The 21,176-nt window shown below is 36.5% G+C and overlaps 2 protein-coding genes across 2 annotated transcripts; both read left to right on the top strand.

Annotated features, from left to right (window-relative positions):
• Positions 1–710: 710 nt before the first annotated feature.
• Positions 711–4,321, top strand: LOC103949534 (ankyrin repeat domain-containing protein 2B). The gene is made up of 9 exons (XM_048566249.1): positions 711–872; positions 964–1,008; positions 1,606–1,793; positions 2,169–2,381; positions 2,491–2,639; positions 2,781–2,940; positions 3,347–3,439; positions 3,674–3,813; positions 3,916–4,321. The coding sequence occupies exons 2-9, from the start codon at positions 972–974 to the stop codon at positions 4,013–4,015; spliced, it is 1,080 nt and encodes a 359-aa protein (XP_048422206.1). The 5' UTR covers positions 711–872; positions 964–971; the 3' UTR covers positions 4,016–4,321.
• Positions 4,322–11,669: 7,348 nt separating this feature from the next.
• On the top strand, positions 11,670–13,905 carry LOC103949532 (UDP-rhamnose/UDP-galactose transporter 1). The gene is made up of 5 exons (XM_009360650.3): positions 11,670–11,833; positions 12,418–12,602; positions 12,693–12,893; positions 13,019–13,180; positions 13,282–13,905. Exons 1-5 carry the CDS (start codon positions 11,707–11,709, stop codon positions 13,624–13,626), a joined length of 1,020 nt encoding a protein of 339 aa, XP_009358925.2. The 5' UTR covers positions 11,670–11,706; the 3' UTR covers positions 13,627–13,905.
• The last annotated feature ends 7,271 nt before the right edge of the window (positions 13,906–21,176 follow it).

Raw genomic sequence — 21,176 nt, 5'->3', positions numbered from 1 at the left:
CATTCCTACAACATTTTTTTATTCAACAAGCATCTTGTATGAAATTTGAATTTAAGACCTACTCCCACGAAATTGGGACATGATTTAACGATATTGTAACCAACGTAGACACTCCTAAAGTAAATTGTAAACGAGTTTGTATCAGATTTGATTTAAGACCTGGAAATAAATTGAAATATACAAATCGAATAATATGTTATATTAAGTGAGATCAAATTATTATTAGACTAATTTTAATTTATATCTAGATCCATTTATAATCAGATTATCAAGTTCAGATTTTATTCAGATAATTGAATTGAAGGTCGTGATTTATATCGTCTTAGTTACATCGAATTCGAGTCAAAATAGTAAAAAAATTAAATCTACTGACAGGTCCAAAAGTTGTAAAGAGAAAATAGAGCAAATTGAGTGGGCCATATGTTTGTAAAGCCCAAAAGGTTAAAGAGTAATTTGGTCAACAACAGCAAAGAAAGAGCCATTCATTTGGGAATTTTGGGAAGGGGATGAGGATTGAGATGGCCCACCGAGTCGTTGTGGTGAGCTGCTAGCTACCCCTAGATAAGACTAATAGATAGCGAGCGAGATTATATAGATATGTCGACATATACATCTATAAAATAATAAAATAAATAAAAACAGTACTTTCATCGACATATACATCTATAAAATAATAAAATAAATAAAAACAGTACTTTCATCATTTTTCACAAATCACAACAGCCAGAGCGAAGCGTGCGAGGATCTCTCTCCCCCACTCTCTCTCTCTCTCTCTCTCTCTCTCTCTCTCTCTCTCTCTACCCCTTCGTCAAGTCTCTGAAGCATTCGCTTCTTTGCGTACTGCGGAGGACCTCCTGCATCCGGATTATTAGGTTCGATCCTTTTCGCACTTTCCCCAATCGGTTGTGTGATTTTCTTGAAACTTTGTTTTCTGATTGGTGATTGATTGCTCTGTCGATTCAGGTGCTCCCATGGCTTCCACGCAGAAGGATGCGCCTGCTGCTGCTGGTATGCTTGCTGTTTTGCGTCAAACTGTTGAATTATATTTTTGTGTGTTGATTTGATTGGATATTCAAGCATATCTGGATTTCTATCAGTCTGCTGAATTTGATTGATCTAAAACAATATATATAATATGTATACATATACATTTAGGAGCTGGATTGGAATAGGATGTACGACGGTGGGACAGAAGTATTCTTTGTTTTGCTGAAAATTCTTGCAGATTTTGGTGTTTAATTTTATGTGATTCTTAAATTGATCAAAGGATGCTTTGGTTAGTAGCCACTAGCCAGTTTTATATATTGGTTTTTTATTCGGATTTATAGCACCAAGGGTATAGGTGAGCGGTGAAGCAGTTTGTTTGGGTTGAGTGTGCCACTCTCACGTTCATATATAAATTGAAAATCCAAATTACTAAGCGTATAGGTGAGCGGGGAATCGGATTTATAGTGAAGCTTGATAATTGGCTAGTTGGATAACCATTACCCATATCCTTTTGTTATTTGTTTTTATTTTTTTCATTTGAACTGAATGCAGACGACGGAAAATGTCTTTTGGAATTTATTGAGTGTGCCACTCTCACGTTCATCTTATATTTTTCAGGCGAAAAGCCAGTTCCAACAGAGAACAAAAGCTCCAAACCTGAAACAACTGAGAACAAAAGTTCCAAGTCTGAGGCATCATCTGGAGACTCACTGTCAGGACAACCAGGGGCTACCCCTTTCCAACTTCCAGAGGGTGGATTTCCTCCCAATCCTTTTGATTTCTCAGCCATGACTGGCTTGCTGAATGTATGTTATTGCTTCTATTACGTTTTGAGTTTGAAAACAGTTGAATGACTGAGCATGGGGGAAGAATAATTTCGATTATAATTAAAAATTAAAAGTACAATTTATCCAATTCTCTCGGACCTCTATAGCTGCGCATAGGCTTTTTTACGCTGAATTTCAGGGAGCAATGTGCACTATGCCATCCATTCACAATGTATTGAATTCTCTAGTAATGGGGGGCATTATACCTCGATGTGAAATGGGTGAAACTGTGCTACCAATCCAAAACTCAAATACTAGTATAACTTTAAAAATTTTAATGTTGAGAGCTTGAGTTCTGAAGTTCAATCAGTCCGTTGTTCTTGCTCACAAGTGTCTTCTCTGTCATATGCACAGGATCCTAGCATTAAGGAACTAGCTGAACAGATATCAAAAGATCCTTCATTCAATCAGATGGCAGACCAACTTCAGAAAACTTTTGAAGGCGTGTCAGTTGATGAAGGTGTCCCTCAGTTTGATAGCCAACAATACTATTCCACCATGCAACAGGTTATGCAGAATCCTCAGTTCATGACCATGGCTGAGCGCCTCGGTAATGCATTGATGCAGGTATATCCGGTCTTTCTGCATTCGTGATTATATTTGATTTATTCTTAGTGCTGTGAATGGAATTCGTTTGATTTGTTGAATTTCCAGCTTATTGATTTTTCTACTGCAGGATCCATCTATGAATACTATGCTTGAGAGTTTCGCCAATCCATCAAACAAAGATCAGCTTGAGGAACGCATGTCACGTATCAAAGAAGATCCTTCTTTGAAGCCTATTTTGGAAGAAATAGAAACTGGTGGTCCAGCTGCTATGATGAGGTTAGTAATCCTAGATTTGTTATGGAAGTTGGGAACTATATGCTTTAGCCTTAATTTTTCTTTTTTAACACATGGTATTGGAATTGGGTTTAATTGAGTACAAACTTTGGGTGAGCTAAAGAAGGAAATTCTGCTTTGCAGATACTGGAACGATAAAGATGTTTTGCAGAAGTTGGGAGAAGCAATGGGTCTTGCAGTTGGGGATGCAGCTACTTCTGCTGAACCACCAGAAGAAGCTGAAGATGCTGGAAATGAAGATGAATCAATTGTTCATCAAACTGCTAGTGTTGGTGATGTGGAGGTAGAATACACCATTGTCTGCTCTTAACCCCTTCACGTGCCATTTAGTTGGATCTTGCTGTTAATAAGAAATTTTGCAATTGAAGAATGATTATGGTATTTGAAAAATGTCAGAACTTACCCGGATAGCACCACCCTTTTAAATATGTTTATCTATTTAAAAAAAAAAAAGAAAAAAAAAAAAAAAAAAAAAAAAAAAAACTTATTTCTGTTTTCAGACTCATTGGTTTTCACCCCAGGCTCTTCATGCTAATTAGGCCTATTAGTTAGCTTGCTTGAGTTCTGATTTCGTAGCATGTGGTGTCAGGGAATATACCTGTGTGTTAAACTTTGATTTGTATGTATTCGACATGTCTAGTCCAAGTTAGCAGATGTGCAAGTGCTTAAGTTTTCAATCTGTCAAGTAGGGTTTGAAAGCTGCCCTAGCCTCTGGTGCTGACAAGGATGAGGAAGATTCAGAAGGGAGGACAGCATTACATTTTGCATGTGGATATGGTGAGGTATGAGATCTTTCAGAGTCCCTCTCTTTTTACTTGTTTCTGCATGATGATACTTGTTATCGTCGGGTGGTGGAGCATTTCCGCATATGGGTCAATCATGCAGTTCGGATACGAGCACGAGCTACTGCTAAAACTGAATGCGCATGAAGAAAAAGGGTTTGGGGGATAGAGTACCTTTAATGGTTTTCTACCTTAATATACGGAGGTATTTATATGTGTCTTTTATCATTTCAGGTGAAGTGTGCTCAAGTTCTTCTCGAGGCTGGAGCAAGAGTTGATGCTCTTGATAAGAACAAAAACACCGCACTTCATTATGCAGCCGGTTATGGCAGGAAGGAATGCGTGGCACTTCTACTTGAGAATGGCGCAGCTGTGTAAGCCCTTTGTTAAAATTTTAAGTTTTCCATATGAATTATAATTTTCCCCACTCTTAGGTTACTCAATACTTTTTTGTTTCCGGAATCCGGAATCTGCAGCACTCTCCAGAACATGGATGGCAAGACTCCGATCGACGTTGCCAAGCTGAACAACCAAAACGACGTACTAAAGTTGCTCGAGAAGGACGCCTTCCTGTAATTCTTCATAAAGTCATGGTTGGCATATGCTTACGGTTGTTTCACGTTAGGCGTATGCTGGTTTGGTTTCATTCCGCTTGCACGATTGGATCGGCGTGAGAATGTAATCAGCACCATAAGTTAATGCGTTGTCTATGTTATGTTTACCTTTTCTGATTCCTACATTGCTAGAATTTGTTAGTAACAACCTAAAGCATTCTGATGGGAGACATGGAACGTGTTGTGTGGCATATGACAAGTAGCTTCCCTTGTTATTTTGGGATTTCATGTGACTCATTGTTAAATGAAAGAAAAATGAAGTTGATAATTGATTGCGTGTTTATGTCAAGTGATATGGCAAGTGATGTGTATATATGTCACGTCAATTAATGAACTTATCTTATTTCTTACTTTGACCCTAAATGCGTCAATATCATGCAGCTCAATAGTTCACCTGTTGAGCAGGACTTTGCTTTCCAATCGTTTATGTAGCTAGAATTCTTTGTGCCCACCTCGTAAATGGTGATTTCAATTTATCCAAAGTGAGTAAACGAGGTAACATGTAGCTAAAATGTCCTTTTGAGTGTACTAAGTAAGCAAACTATCATTAGTAAATTGCCTATCGGTTTCTTGCCTGCTTTAAGGTCCCACATTGACTCTCCAAGCAGATATCTCTTTTCGGCTTAGTCGTGATAAGAGGAAGTCCCAAGCCCAATAAGCAGCTAATCCCGGTTCTGGTTCCCTCTGTGCGTGTATCCATATTTTGATCTCATTGGTATATCATTTCTACATATAGAAACGGGGAATGGTCATCCCCTATTAAAGGAAGCCTTTTATTGATATAAGGAACTGAGAAAAAAAGAGAAGGTTGTATGATATTAGTATGAAACACTGAGCTGTTTTATGAAACTGAAAAACTGGGAATCGAAGGGTCTTGGTCAGGGAGATCGGTGTTGGACGTTAGACGTTCGCACCTGAACGGCACTGTCTTGAAGTGTGCAAAAGATGAAGACGAAGCGCCAACTCAGTAAATCTCAAATTCAAGAGTCCAAATCCTAAACCCTAAACCTCTTCCCCCAGTCTTAGGCGATTCTGATTTCTCGAATTGGCAGTTCAATTCAAACTTCCAAGTATATCGCCTATGACGCTCTATTTGAATGAGGAAATTTAAAATTATCCTAAACTCTAACCCCCTAACCGCTAAACCTCTAAACCGAACCGAATTTAGTCAGACTGGGTCAAACCGATTGTTGGAACAGAAACCAAACTAGGGCGGACAGGGTTGTCCGAACCGAAAACAGGTGGACCAAACCGACTGTGCCACCCATAGGATTCCATATCTGTTTGACATTTTCTTTATCTTGGTGGAATTTAATTTTCTGGAAATGTCTCTTGACATTTCTTTTACTACAGTCGGCATTTCAATCACAAGAGGCCTACTATAAAGCTTTTGGATTCAAAGAAGACGAAGGAAAGATCGAAAACGTTGAGAATTATTTGACACGATTAGAATCCTATATGAAACAGTATGGGGGCACTGCTTTAGGTTTGACTCTACGATCTTACTGCTTGGATTTTTACTGTTTTTTTTTTTTTGGATAAATGTGACTGTATTAACAACCCAACAACGATAACGATACAAAATAGGAGGCTCAATTACAAGTCCAGAACAAAATAAAAAGAAGGCCTCCAAGCAAAACAAAGCCCAAACAGAGAATTGGGCCCCAACAGGAAAACAAAAAAAGACAACAAGCCGAAGTAGCCTGCACCACAACCGCCATCGACCGGAATCCACCGTCGTGCACCTCCATCCCCGGCAAATACCAAAGAACCAGCCAACCGATTCCCGTAAGTGGTGGAAAAGAGAGCTTCAACCTTCCTCCATTGAGCACCACCAAAGAGATTTGAGCCACATATTGTGGTCTGAGCCATATGAAAGGAAACCAGAGGGAAGAAGATCCCACCAGTAACAATGCCAATAAAGGCATACACATGGAAGGTGGTGGTTTTTCCACCAAAGCCGAAGCTGTGCGCACCTTCCGAGAGGAAAATGGATTGCAGAGCCCAAATTGAGTGAGATAGAGGAAGGACAGAGCAAGGTTTGATGGATAGGATGGTGAAGGAAGAGAAATAAGGATGTGAATGGGAAACGGAGATTGGAAGAAGAGGGGATCAGAGCTAGGAGTGTAGGTAAATTGGGCCGAAACAACGGGGACAAAACGCAGGCCAATGAGCAAGCAGAAAATAAAAGAAGAAAAAGAGAAACGGGAGACAGCCACCGACCCCGGACACAGCTAGGGCCGACGACAGAAGAGGGAGAAAGTAGTTAAAAACAAACACTCACAAGGGGTGAAGGAACTCTCACGAAGAGGAGAGAACTGGTTGAATGGATTTTTAATGTTTTCTCGGCATCTTTAGTTATGGTCACTATGATCAAGTGTTGCTGCTATATTTGCTTTAGCATCTAACTCGGAATATTTTTGCAGACGGAAATTTCTAGGGTCCAAAATGCGCATGGCCTGAAAGAATGTTGGGCATGGCTGGCGAGGTTTTTAAACGCTCTCCCTGCCAACAGATACACTGCTGTTGCTCTTAAAGCATTCCTACATGTAAGTTGTGACAGAAGTTAAATGTTCTTTGTAGAAAGAAGTAGGACAAAAATCTTTAAGCTAAATGGCTCAATGCTTTCAACAGACGGTAGGGTACTCTCTTCTCAAAAAGTACAAATCCCAGTGCAGGAAGATGCTGAATATCATCTCAGACAACTTTCTGAAGGCGCTAAAAGAACGACGAGATTCAAATCTGAACTCGATCATTGCAGAAATTGAGGCCTACAGAAAGGACAACAAATTCCATCGTGAGCCCGAGGGAAGGACCCTGTTGGGCTCTTTGGATCAGATGCTTATGTTCCTGAAGTTGATTACCAACATTCAAATCATTATTCGCACAGCGAGTACCACTATTGATTGTATATGTAGTTCCTGGAGAATCTGTTGGAGAATTGTTTTGCCGTTATTCATGTTGTGAGTCAAACTCTTTGTATTCTTGGTAGCTACGTGAAGTGCAAGGAAACGTGGAATTTTGATGAAAGGAAGCATAATCTGCCGCAACATTCGGCGAATTTTGAACAGGACTCCGATCAGGGATTTGAATTTGGGTGTTTCCGAATTGATTCCGTACCGATGGCAACCCCACCTTGTGTTCCACATCCCGGAAATGTCAGGATGATGCTGACCATCATTTCGTAACATTTCATGCCTACACTAAAAGAACTTCGGAGTCGAACCCAGTCGCGTGAATGTGCGGCCAACGATTCAGGTTATATTATACACCGATGCATACTAGAAAGGCGGACTTGAACCTCTTCTACAGAGTCACAAGTCTGCCACGCAAAAACGAAGGCACAAGCACGGGTGTGAGAATTCATATATTCATGTAAGTTTTCTTAATTCGATTATTGGTCCATGTAGTTTGGTCCAATTGAAGGTTTGTGATTTGAATTAAAAATTCATAAGAATTGGTTTGTGAATTTATCATTTATGAATCATTCGTGCTTTTGGGTAGCAACATTAAAAATTTTGTCCAAAATTAAAAAGGTTTTAATCGCGATTAACTAAAACGATCATTATTGCGTGACATTTTGAAAAGTTTACAATCACTAACAAACTTTTAATTTAACCAAAACTCCAATTGGATGAAAATCAATTGTACAATATTTTTCTTGAGGGTTTTAGCATGCTGCACCGACAGGAAATTTTATTCATTTTTTAATTATTTATAGAAAGAAATCGAACATAAAAATAAAATAACAAGAAAAAGAAGACGCATCCTAGAAAGTATATTCGTGTTATTATTATGATGCTCTTAAATTGATTCCATTTATTAATTTAATATGAATTTGTCATGTGGGTTGGTGTTGTTGCTAAGTTGCTAGCCTGCTCAAACTTTCTTTTGCTCCCGTTTTGGCATCAGTCTAAACAACTTGTTTATGTTTGAGGAAAATACAGAGGAACAACATATGTTTCTTTGTTTTTTTCTTAATTCTTTGGCTGGAAATTATACTTTTTTCCTTTTTTTTTTCTTTGCATCTTGAGAATTTAAATGTTAGTGGATCTAAAGTAATTAAATAATATTTTCTAAATCAGAATTCGACATTTTTTAATTCTATTATCTTTAAAAGTGCGGAAAATAAGTGTTATTTGGTGTGGCGATCAGTCGTACTGTTACATAATCTTGTCAATTCACTCATTTTATTAAATGAGTATTCATATATAATATCACATAAATGTTATTTTGGTCTCCTAGTGTCCAATAATATATGGTCCATCGTAGTTAGATTTGATATTATAGGTAGATTAAATGAATGTGTTTTTAATGTTTTAATCTCAACTCTTGATTTTAAATACAATGATGAACCAACTAAAACTACGTTGAATGATATTCCTCTTCACTTGTAAGTAAGAAGTCTCATATTAGACTCACATGAATGACGATGGTGTATTATATTTGTGTTGAGTTAAATACATTCCTTTTCCTTGTAAGTGAAATGTTTTAGATTCGATTATCGTCAAAGGTGGATTTGAACCAAATTTTACTAGCCCATTGTGAGGCTTAGCCCACTCCCATATCCCTTTAGTGTAGATAATATATATATATATTAGTGGCTGACTCTTTGCATAACCTAACCTAGTCCCCCTTCACTTTAGGGCAGAGTTTCCCCCTCCCTTAAAGGCATATTTACTTACATGGCATGGATATCAAGGAATATGTATGAGATGCGTATAAGATAAACCACTCCTATGTCAATTATATCATTCATTTCCTTAGTTGTTTGTAGCCACGTGAATAAGAATGATATTTGTTCCTTATAAGTAAATATATTCTTAGAATATAATATTATTGTAAAAGAAATAAAACAATAACATATGACTTTTTAAAACAGTGACGAAAAACAGTCATATCTAGCAACTAACAACTAACTCTATGATTCACTAGCACTCCACTCTACTAAAAGAGAAAGGGTAATGGTTGAGAAGCTAAAATTATAGACAAAATTTTGTAAATTAAATGACATGGTAAGTTGACGATTGTACTATTGCTTAAGCGTTGATAAACGTACTCATTTCTTATTGGTGATACATCATTTGATTTGTAAATTTTATATATAAATTTAATCTTCTTAACATTACCCAAAGAAAAATAAAATGATAATGACCATGCATCATTGATCTTCGTTAAGAATACTTGTCTGCCATTGTAAAGAAGACCAAAATAGAAAAAAAAATGCCGAGTCATAGTTGGGATCTGAAAACACTAAAATGAAGACTTTTCAGGGACGGAGAGGGACAATAGAATTTTATACTTATGATTCAAGTTATTCATATTTTAAATTACTTTGTAAATATCACTTAATTAATAAATTGTAATAAATAAATACATGGTTCATGATTTATTTATTGAATTCATCAATCTGTTTTTACACAGTTCGATAACTAAACAATCTCATGTTTAATTAATTATTTTGTAAAAATAATTTTTACATAATAATTTATAATATAATTGATTTCGATCATAAACATAAAGTTCTGTAAAACAACTACATGGGTATTGAGAGGAACCCTCCTTATTCATTGAAGAGTCAAAATTATTTCCTTATCCGCCGGGTCAAAGTAAAAGAAAGAATCAAAATTCAACACTTTTCGGGGATCGGTAGGTTTCATGGGTTGCTTCCAGATTTCTCACATCTCACATGGGTTGCTTCATGCATTTTGCATTTGCATCCAATTCATTAAACGCGTGATCAGCTTGCAAAGCTTGTACACGTAAAGTGCAAATCTGGAGTGTCACCGCTGTTTAATGCTATAGTCACTTTTAACACTTCACATTTGCTTATATTTTTTGAAAAGAGTACGATGTTTCATTCATTAAAAAAGAAGTATTACAAATATATATTATGAAGAATTCTATCCTAAAATTATTCTTGCAAACTAAATTCAAAAGTTTTGGAGTAAAACATTACTAATTGCAAAACAATGAGTAGATTTTCCGCACTCGTCCGAGCTCATCAAGAACTGCAAGATTACACCAAACATAAAACTGTTAAACCTCATGTCACATGGAATACGATGCCCATAGATCAAATCATATCATCTAATCACTACTACGATCTTAGAACACCCAGTGAAGTAAATCCAGCAAATCACACAACTCCACCTTTTACACATAGATCCAAAACAGGTTGCACACCAAAATTAAAATTAAAATCAAGCAACTCTCTTATAGAAAGCAATCACACCAGTAAACTCTTTTAAAGACATCAAAATCAAACTCCAAGACAATTCCTGTAAATTATTAAACAAAAACAAAATAAAGGATAAATTCATGTCGCCGCTCTCTGCAAACATTCGAGGGCCATATTACCACATTGGCTAAACCTATAATGTCGTACTACCTACACTCGATCCTAACGCAATCTGACATCTTCCATGGCTTCTAGTTTCAATCATATATCGAAGGTGATAATTGAATCAAAAACTTTGTGTTTGCTATGTGCATGGTCCAAAAGACAAACACTGTCACGATGACTACATCGTTTCACAGCTACAATTCTACACCTTTACAAAGGAAATGAAAAGAGAGAGACAAAATACCATAAATGATTTTCAAGAAAATATAAAAATAGGAATATAAACACAAGCAGATCCGTTAGAATTTTCAATCAAAGGTAGAACTTAATGAATAGTTGATCGGTAAACAACAATAAATGAGCACGAAACTGCAGTTTGTATGCGGTCTATTGATGTCTATTGTCTTCTGTTTTACTTTTTACCAAAATTATAACGGCTTTTATTTATGCATATTGCAAAATATATTATAGATCTCAATCTCTTCGGCTGTTATGCCCAAAATTGTAAAATAACATTAACCTTATTAAATATTGAATTTAATTAGCTCTTCATTTTCAATATATATTTTTTAATTTCACTACCCATTTTTACTTTATATTTCCCATTTACTTTCTTAACTTTATCAAACATTGTAATTTATGCTCCCATCCACATGGAAGTTCAAGTGATTTCACATATCCAAAATTTAAAAGTTAATACTAGATGAAAGAGCAAATCATGAAATTTTCCTAATAACTAGGGAAAAAAAGGTACCAAAGTTGGAACCAAGATTAGGAAAACGAAATTAGGGTAAATCCCATCAAAACGCACATACTTAAAATTGATCCATGAGTCCCAAATAATTATTTTGATATTTATTAAAAATGGTAATGGATGTGAATGTGAGGCCATATGAGGGTAACATGCTGGATTGCTCAGAGATACATCAAAAGAAAAAAGAAAAAAAGAAAAAAAAAAGAAAAAAAGAAAAAAAGAAAAAAAGAAAAAAAGAAAAAAAGAAAAAAAGAAAAAAAGAAAAAAAAGGAAATAAAGGAAAAAAATTTAAATTAGCCAGCCAATATATCCCAAAGCCATCCCCTTTGTCTTATACATTGTTTTTATTTTTCTGTTTATATAACCCCCATTGCTCTTTAGCTTGGTCTCTCGAGGGAGGTGGTGACCGACTTCTGCAGCCTGCAACTCTGTCTGCATTTGTTGTCCACCTCTCTTCCCATCACAATTCAAAAACCAAGATCCAAATTAGGGGAAGAGAGGATTTGGAAAAAGGGTTTTTGGGTGTTTTTGATTCGCGCTCGGAATTGCAGAGATGGAGAAGGAAAAGAAGTCTCCCGTGTCCGATGTGGGAGCTTGGGGGATGAATATTGTGAGCTCTGTGGGCATTATCATGGCCAACAAGCAGCTCATGTCTCCCCACGGCTTTGCTTTCGGCTTCGGTCAGTTCATCTCCTTCTTGTAACTGTGTTAATTTGCCAATCTTATCTTATTTTTCTTCTGGGTTCTGTCCTAATCTTCAATTTAATTACAGATCTGAAGTGGGAATTTCTTTTTGATTGATGGGTTTTTAGTGTTTTCCTTGTTGAATAATGGGTTGCTTTTATTTTCCTGAATTGTGTGAAGAACCTCAAATTTTTGTAGATGCCATGAATCTGAGGATGAACTGCATTTTTCCCAATTTCGAAATGTTAATTGATTGTTTTCTGGCCTCAAATTTGATTCGCAAGGGACCAATAAGTCAATTAGATTCCAATATAATATTCCATGTTCGATTGGACCGTTATTTGCCAGTCATGGCAGCTTCAGCTATGGCAGGCCTTTTTTGACTTGTCATCATTCCCTGTAGATTTAGCTTCATTTCATTTGAAATTACTACGCATGATTCAGCTTTGTTTATGACCTAGATTCATAAGGAGATCTGACTGAATGTGTATGCAAAAGCATGCTTATGTCACACAGAAATAGTTGTATTCATTGGCGGATTGGTTTCCGGCAATTGATGATTGTATATTTTTCTTTGCAGCTACAACTTTGACTGGATTCCATTTCTCTGTTACTGCTTTGGTCGGTTTGGTGTCGAATGCCACCGGTTACTCTGCATCAAAGCATGTTCCTCTATGGGAACTTGTTTGGTTCTCACTTGTTGCCAATGCCTCAATCACTGGGATGAACTTGAGCCTCATGCTTAACTCTGTTGGATTTTATCAGGTGAACATCATTTTATTAGCCCAACCATTTTTCCTTTAGTGCACAGTTGTGATCTGATTTCTGATCTTCTCCATTGTGATACTGGTGTAGATATCGAAGTTGAGCATGATTCCAGTGGTTTGTGTGATGGAATGGATTATTCATGGAAAGCATTTTTCACGGGAAGTCAAGATTGCGGTGGCTGTAGTGGTTGTAGGCGTGGGTATATGTACTGTGACCGATGTGAAGGTCAATGCTAAAGGCTTTCTGTGTGCCTGTGTGGCTATCTTGTGTACATCCCTACAACAAATTGTGAGTATTTCTCTCATTTTCTCTCTCTCTTTTTTTTTTTTTTTAAACTATATCATGAGTCTGAGTTTAGGTATAAGAACCTTGAAACAACTGTTGATCTGACTTTCTTGTTGATTGAGCAACAGTCAATAGGTTCCTTGCAAAAGAAATACTCGATAGGCTCTTTTGAATTGCTCAGCAAGACGGCTCCCATTCAAGCTCTATCTCTTCTTGTTCTTGGTCCATTCGTTGATTACTTTCTTACCGGAAAACTTCTTACTGATTACAAGTTGTCTACTGGTGCATTTGTAAGTGCTTCTTCTTCTATTTGATCTTAATCTGCTTCTGAGTTTACGAGGAACAATTTCTAATGAAGCTGCTGTGCTTTGTGTGATCCCATTGTATGCAGTTTTTCATTCTACTCTCATGCTCCTTAGCAGTGTTTTGCAACATCAGCCAGTACCTCTGCATCGGCCGCTTCTCAGCTGTCTCTTTCCAGGTTTTGGGCCACATGAAAACAGTATGTGTCCTGACATTGGGGTGGCTACTCTTCGATTCCCAGCTCACATTCAAAAACTTGCTTGGCATGGCTCTAGCTGTTCTTGGCATGATCGTATACAGCTGGGCCGTGGAGGCTGAGAAGCAATCCAAGGTCCTCCCTAGTCATTTATCAGAAGAGGATCTGAAACCGCTGAAGGAGGGAATGTCGGAGAGTCCATTGAAAGACGTCGTGATTGGCGAGTCCAAAGTATAATCTTGCGGTTTTCACTGCTCAAAGGCATTTTCTGAGGTACAGGATGAGCACATGTTTTGACATTCATCTGCTCGTCCAGCACACGCTTTTACATCATCTAATTCTATTTATTCACAAAATATGTTCAATCTTTTTCTTTTCCTCTTATTTATTTTTGTCAGAAATCGATTAATAATTGACGTTTAGGCTGAACCACCCGTTGATGGTTGTAAAATATTTTTGTATATGGATTTCAGTATTCAGAAAGAAGTACAACGAATTAATGGTTTGTTTCCTTTAGCCAATATTTTGAGTAATTATTTGTGGATGGATGGTAGTATTTTTTAATAGTTATGAACATTAAAATTTGAATTCTGAGAATCTATTTTCCTCCCTCTTCCCCTACTTTCCATCCGCCAAATGAGTTCTACATAGATCCAACCACACATTGACGTGCATCCGACCGCATTATTGACATACATTAATTTCGGTCATATTATTAACCACATCTCTTACATAAACGGGACATATTTTGACATGTACAAAACAGATCCCGTATGTTAGTCCACTAGTTGATTCTTTGAAGATCTGGGATTTTAGATTCAATCTTGGCCACTAACCATATAGACATTTCAGCCATTATTAAGATAAAAACAGACATAAGCAATTTTGTAGTTTCCTTTTTTTTTTTTTTCCTTTGATCCAATCTTCATCTTTTGCACGAGTTCGTTATTCGTCAGTGTAGAGTTAGTCGTGAACTTTTACTGACAATCAGCTGTCTGAATTATTTATTGGTGTGAAAAACTACTAAAGTAATAAACAAATAAAGAGCAGCAAATGCATGTTATCTCATTTGGTCAGGATAGTGTGTTTGTATCTTTGCTTATAAGTTTGAATATCGCTCCTTGTAGACCACAACCAATTGGTAAAAGATCTCAAACACAAATTTCCAAAGTCGCAAAGTTATTATGCCAAAGGTTATACATACATCCAACCACATTATTGACATACATCCGACCACATTATTAATCACATCTCTTACAAAAGCGAAACTCAGTACAAAATACAAATATTGTAAATATAATATGTCAGATTGCTCACTATCTTCTCCACCAACTCTTAGCTTGATCAAAGAAAAGACGGAAGAAGAAGATAAAGCAAAGGTTTGTATTGTATTACTTCCACGTTGGCTATAAAAAACAAGTTTGCAACTTGCAGTTTGTTACTTGATTAAATTATTAATCCTGCTTTAGCAAAGAGTAACTAAATAATTAATTTTGATTAATTTTTAATCCAATTGGAATTTGCAATGCAGGAACACGTAAAGAGAGATGTTGCCCCTCTTTTAAGGATTGAAAAAGGAACGATGGTGGAGTGATTAGCAAGTTTATGTTTTAGATTTGTCAACTTGTATACAGTGGAAAAACAAAAACGTGCACATAGAGATAGGTACTGGTGAATGAGAGATTGAGAAGGAACCTATTTAGAGTGAGAGCTACAATTTAGAAATCAGAGTGATTTGTTTACCGGATATTTGACATGTTATGTTGTTAGATTGTAAGGTACAACTACAAATTTAAGCATTGTTTCATAAATCCGTCTAAGGAGGAAACCTAATTCATAATCTAAACACACCCATGGATTATTTACTCTTATCATGTCCCTCACGGCGTTGTGTTTGCGTTTGGTCAATTTCACTTCCTCTTCTTCTTTAACGAGATGATCAATGATTAGTGTTCTTAAATATGTTAAAAAACTCTTTAAGTAACTTCATTAGTTTGTACAATGAAGGCATTTAAAATAATAATAATAATAATAAAAAGAGTGAGACAACTAGTGGCAAACTACGATTATCCACCCATTCTGGGGGCCGAAAAGACGCACAGAGGCATTTCAGCCTCCCATTGGCCACAAGTCTAACTTCCACACCAGCAACGGGTTTTCGAACCCGAGATCTCCAGTTTTTCGTTTGAATGATCCTTTTTGTGATCGCCATCATTTTTTATATTTAATTAGTCCCTGAAACTTCTTGCATTACATGATATGCATGGAAAGGTCTATTAAATAAAACATTAGTGATCTTTGAAGTAGTACTAATTTTCGGATCAAACCGAAGAACCGGGCATAATAATTGATGTAATAAGTAAAGATCGACACATAAGTAATGCATTCTTAATTGGAGCTATAACCTTTTCTAGTTTCCATTATTTTGTAATTGTATACATTGGTTTGGCGTATGTTGCTGGCTACTTTGCATTGAAGCGTGCAATTCCGTTGTCGAAGCTTCTTTAGTTCTAAGTTTTAGCAAATGTCTCAATCACTATGATGAATTTCTCAAGTTTTATTAAGTAATTTTCGTGTTCTTTAACTATTTTTTGGTATGAATAGTTGCACCTTCTTATTTGCAAATGTTAAGGACAGTTGTTCACGTGTCTGCGCGTAAAGTGTAAGTTATTAATACATAGATATTGAACTTGAGCATGAATCTTGTGGTATGTGGGATGGAATGGATATTTCATGGAAAAGAGTTTCCAAGGGAAGCCAATATAACTATGGGCCTATGGCAAATGGTAGGAACGAGCATGTTTACAGTGATTGAGCAAAAGTTTTTGGATTGTAATATTCATATACCTTTAATTACTTGTCTCACATTTTTTTTTAATACTTTATTGATTTTTTTACCCTTTGATCTTTCATATATGGAAAGGGATCCTCGCCGAATCCTTTTCCTAGGGATCTTGGGGATCGTGTAATCATGTCCGTTTATCGTACATCGTGCGGTTAGTTTTCGTTAGGTACTATTTATATTTAATTTAAAATTTAAAATTTAAAATAATTTTTTATCGTACGATGTACGATAAACGGACATGATTATAGGATCTTTGGGATTCCCAAAAAAAGGATCCGGCAAAGATCATTTTCCTCCAGATATGTCCTTCCTACTTTTTGACCTTTGAAACTTTAGAATACTGTTATTATTTTGTTTTACACTTTTATTTAAAAACACTCCACCATATATGCCCTTCTGTAACTCTTAGGGGGCGTTTGTTTCACCTTCTTAAGTGGGATTGGATTGGCTAGGATTATTGTCCCATGTTTGGTAAGCTTGGGGACTAACTTAAATGAGACTAGCCTGGACGTGTGGACTATCTCCCTAGCTAGGTCGTCTTAGCGAAACCCCCCGAAAACCACGGGACTGCTAAGACTTGCTTCGTCTCCTTTACGTCGCTTGGAGTCCTCCCTCTACGAAGACCTTGCTTCGTCTGCGTTGCGTCCTTTCTCCAACGAGATCACAACACCACACCAAGACGGGTACGCCGTGCAGGTGGAGACGTTTCCGACGGACTCGCCGGTCAAGAGCGAGCTCTGTAAGGTCATTCTGGTGGTGCAGAGGGCGCATGACGATCCATTTTAGAGAGACTGGTTGTAGGGGGAGGCGCCCAGCAGGACTCAGAGGCATTGGGTGGGGGGAGTAAGTTGCCGGTGCGGCGGAGGTACTCGAAGTCGACGAGGCGGAGGCCTTGGACGAAGTACTGGCACCTGGTGTTGAGGTTGTAACGGCGGCGGTTATCGGAGACCATTCCCTCGTCTCAAATCAAAGAGAACTACGGCGATATTCTCGGTGACCCGACCAAATTGCAGCTGCATAGAGCTCCAACAATGACTTTTGTGTTGCAAACCTCTGAGGAAGGTCCCGTTCTTGCCATCGTCCGATTCCTCTGATATGCAATTGTAGGAAGTTGGTTTTGATTTGATCTCAAAGTATGGAACTGGGTTTCGAAGAAGAGGAAGAGTTTTCAGAAAAAAGAAGGAAAAAATGAAAGAAGTAAGAATAAAATATTAATAGAGATATAGATAAATTAATATAATATTAGAATTTATTAATTATCCTGTTTCTTAATCTAACACTGCATCAAACCCTTCACTAAGTTATTCTAACTTAGTCTATTCTAAGGCAGTCCAGCTTAGTCCTTAAAGGTAGTCCAGTCCGAGATAGTCCGGCGCAACAGACGCCCTCTTAAGTTCTACAGCCAAATAGATCCCTAAACAAGTATAAAACACCTATTATAAAAAATAAAAAAATAATAAAGCTTGAGCAATAAATAAAAGTAAATTTATTACCTAATGATATAGCATACATGCATAAGTTAAATGAATTGTACAAACTACTACTCAACAACCCAAATACAATTTAATCCCTATAATAGCAGCCTTATGCCCCAAAAAATATTTCATATATCATTATAAGCTTTTACATCCTGCTTGCGCTATGTTTGGCCTTAATCTTATGTTTAAAAGGAGATGTCAATGTTACCAAAAAGATTGAATCAACCCATGCACTCCAACCTACAAGAAAATGAAAACATGTCAACAAAAGGAAAGAAAATTACAAACTTTGATTTTAGTATTTTTATGGGGAAAAATTAATTAAAATATGTTTACGTTCGTGTGTTCTTTACACATCTAAGTTATCATTAACAAAAAGTTTATTTGGCAAATCATTATGCTCCTCACACATATAAACAATGAACATTAAGTTATACGTATATATAAATAATCATGTCCATAGTAGAGTCGTAGACCATATTAAAAGATAAATCAATAATAATGACTTACCTATCGAGCATGTTTCTGAGCCTTCTCCACTATTTCAAATTTGGAGTATTTGTCGATTTCCCTCCAGAACTTGTAAGGAGCTTCCTGACTGGACTTTAATCTTAGTCAGTTACCCCTCTTGAACTTGTAAAATTAGCTAATTTACCCACTGACGTTAGATTTGCCAATTTTCCTTCTAATTTCCATCCAACTCGGTCACATGCACGGCACATGCGAATTGTTTGAGGGCAAAAAAATAATTATATATCCTTGCACCCAATTTACCAAAACGAAATCAACGATTTTTACGAGAATTAGTTTACACATCATATGTTTCATGGCCTAGGATGACTCAAACCGATGTTCTGAAGTACACTAATATTTTTGTGAAAGTTGACACACACAGAGGCAGGAAAATCACTGGTGAACAAGCCCGCGACCTATTTCTGAAAGGGGACCACCAAGAGGTAGTACTATTGTCTTTGTATTCATATTTTGGCTTTGTGTTTTATAGGCACATGTGCCATGTGGTTATTGAAGCTCCTTTTTTTGTTTGTTTCTCTTCTATGTATTTTTTTTAAGAGTAAACTGTAGCAATGGTTCCTCAATTTTAATTAAATTAGAGCAATGGTCCCTCAACTAAAAATTCATTACCATTGGTCCCTCAACTTATCAAAATGCATAGCTATAGTCTTTTTCATCAATTTCGTCAAAATAAGTTATGTTGAAATAACCATTTATACAATTAGGGTCTCTCAACTCATCAAAGTGTGTAATTATGGTCTTTTTCGTCAACTACGTCAAAAATTTTGTCAAAACGAGTTATATTGGATCATTACTACAATTGGGTTAAAGTTAAGGGACCATTTCTCCAGTTGAATTAAAGTTGAGAGACCATAGTTGCACGTTTTGATGAGTTGAGAGATCAGTGGTAATGAATTTTTAGTTGAAGGACCATTGCTCCAATTGAATTAAAGTTAAGGATCCATAGTTACAATTTACTCTTTTTTTAATGTTAGATAGGGAGCCAACATGTTCGAACCTATAATATGATGCAAAGATAATTCTTATTTTTACAACTGCGGTAAAGGACCACTTACTATGTTTCTCTTCCGTTAGCCAGAGTTAAAGTTGTTTATTTTTCCTCTTCTGGGTGATGGATGATTAACAATGTTTAGTTCCTGACAAGTGTTTTATCATAACGGTTGAATTTGTTGTGGAATTCCATCAGGCTTTAATTGATCTTACAAGCCCATTAAATAGGCCTTCTATTTAGCCCACATGTGAAAGCCGAGTGATGTGGCTAGGGTTTCTACATGGCAGCCGCAGCAGCCCATAGTAGTCAGCAAAGAGGAAAAGAAAGGCCGCCGACTGCCCCACTTGTTAGAGAAAAAGAAGAGAGCTGCTGCCGTCATTTGGTTAGTAATCACCCCATTGTATTTTGTAAATTAGCTTTGAGCTCTGTATGAAAGGAAATTATTCATTATATATTCTACTCTGTTTGTTTTTTTGGTGAGTGAGAGATATTGAGTGTATTGAGGTTTTGGATTATGATATTGCCAAACACTTTATATACATTTCCATTTTATTGATAGTGGATTATTGTTGAGCTCCTACTGCTTTGAGGATGTAATTTAGTTACATTGACTATTGAGGAACTTTGTGAAATCTTGATGTCTTTTCTATTTCATTCTTGCATTTCTTATAGGTTAGTTTGAGTTAGTTTCCAATTGATTTGGTGCTATCCTAGCACAACATTAACAAATATCCGAAGACTTGGAGAAAGAAATTTTGGATGCTAGAGAGAAAATTGATTATTTCCAGGTCAAAATGCAGTTCAGCCATTGAACTTGTAATGTATCTTTTGTGTTTCATTTCTTTGTGTAGGCATCTCGCTTTTTCTTCATTCTTTTTTGTCCTTTAGCTTGTAGCACAATTTGTAATTTTTCTTCTTAATTTTGAAATGTTTATACTGTACAACTTATTAATTTTTTTGGGCATTAAAAAACAAAGAACACAGGTAAATTGGGTAAATACGTAAAATATTCACTAAAGAGCACCTAAGTGTTATACTGAGTTTAGTTATTCCATCCGCTGTATTTGTTTCATATACATTAATTACATCTGAGGACATAGTCTGAGGTCTAATTCCCCTCTCCTCCAATAGTGCTTGTGTAAATTCCATATAAACCATTATTGGGTCGATGACTCTTGAAATCAAGTCTACTGAATGGGAAGGACCTTGCTTTTCAAAATAAGCCTCGACCAAAACCATTTTGGAGGTGGGCCTTCTCTACTTCAAGGTTTCGGGCTTCTTGATCTGAAAATTCAAATGATGTAGATGCTTTTATATTTTATTACATCCGTTATTGTTACTCTGACATCTTAAATTAATTATTCAACGGCAAATGTGTCACTTACATACTACGGTGACGTGTAGGGTGCTGGTTAGTCCTTGTCAAGATCAAATTGCATTGGATGCTCTGCTTGTCAAAGATGAAATCAGTAGATGGACAACAAAGTTAAATTTGCACGTAAAGCGCTTAAGGTCGGGAAGGGGGACCCATTGGCTACTGTGTGCTTGCCACTACAATAAAGCGCCTGTGTGCTTGCCACTACCGTAAAGCCCGTAGTAGCATTATTAAAGTAAACTTTCTTCAGCTGATAGATCCAAACCGCATGTTTAAGGTCTGATTTGGTATTGAGATGATTCTAAAAAAAATTAATATAAAAAAAAGTTAGGAGTTGTTTTTGTGTTTGGTAAACATTCAGCTTCAGTTTTTTTTCACAGTTTTAGATGAAAAAAAGCTAAAAACAAGAAGCTGCAAATCCTAACTTTGAAAAACCGACTTTTTTTCATATCTATTTTACATAAAAGTTTACCAAACACTATAATACTATTTTTTTTTTCAAAAGCACTTTCACAAAAAGGTTTACCAAACACTCTGGTGCTTTATTTCACAAGACATAACTGC

Source organism: the organism of the source record quoted next, unplaced genomic scaffold (genome assembly GCF_019419815.1).
Source record: "Pyrus x bretschneideri cultivar Hongxiangsu unplaced genomic scaffold, Pyrus_bretschneideri_v1 Contig10, whole genome shotgun sequence".
In the NCBI taxonomy this organism is placed as follows: domain Eukaryota; kingdom Viridiplantae; phylum Streptophyta; class Magnoliopsida; order Rosales; family Rosaceae; genus Pyrus; species Pyrus x bretschneideri.
This window is presented reverse-complemented; position numbering and strand designations above follow the sequence as displayed.

Coding starts and splice junctions, on each gene's coding strand:
- LOC103949534 (XM_048566249.1), top strand. CDS start 972: ATGGCTTCCACGCAGAAGGATGCGCCTGCTGCTGCTG. Junction 1,009..1,605: donor GGATGCGCCTGCTGCTGCTG/GTATGCTTGCTG, acceptor TATATTTTTCAG/GCGAAAAGCCAGTTCCAACA. Junction 2,941..3,346: donor CTAGTGTTGGTGATGTGGAG/GTAGAATACACC, acceptor TCTGTCAAGTAG/GGTTTGAAAGCTGCCCTAGC.
- LOC103949532 (XM_009360650.3), top strand. CDS start 11,707: ATGGAGAAGGAAAAGAAGTCTCCCGTGTCCGATGTGGGAGCTTGGGGG. Junction 12,894..13,018: donor GTACATCCCTACAACAAATT/GTGAGTATTTCT, acceptor ATTGAGCAACAG/TCAATAGGTTCCTTGCAAAA. Junction 13,181..13,281: donor AGTTGTCTACTGGTGCATTT/GTAAGTGCTTCT, acceptor CATTGTATGCAG/TTTTTCATTCTACTCTCATG.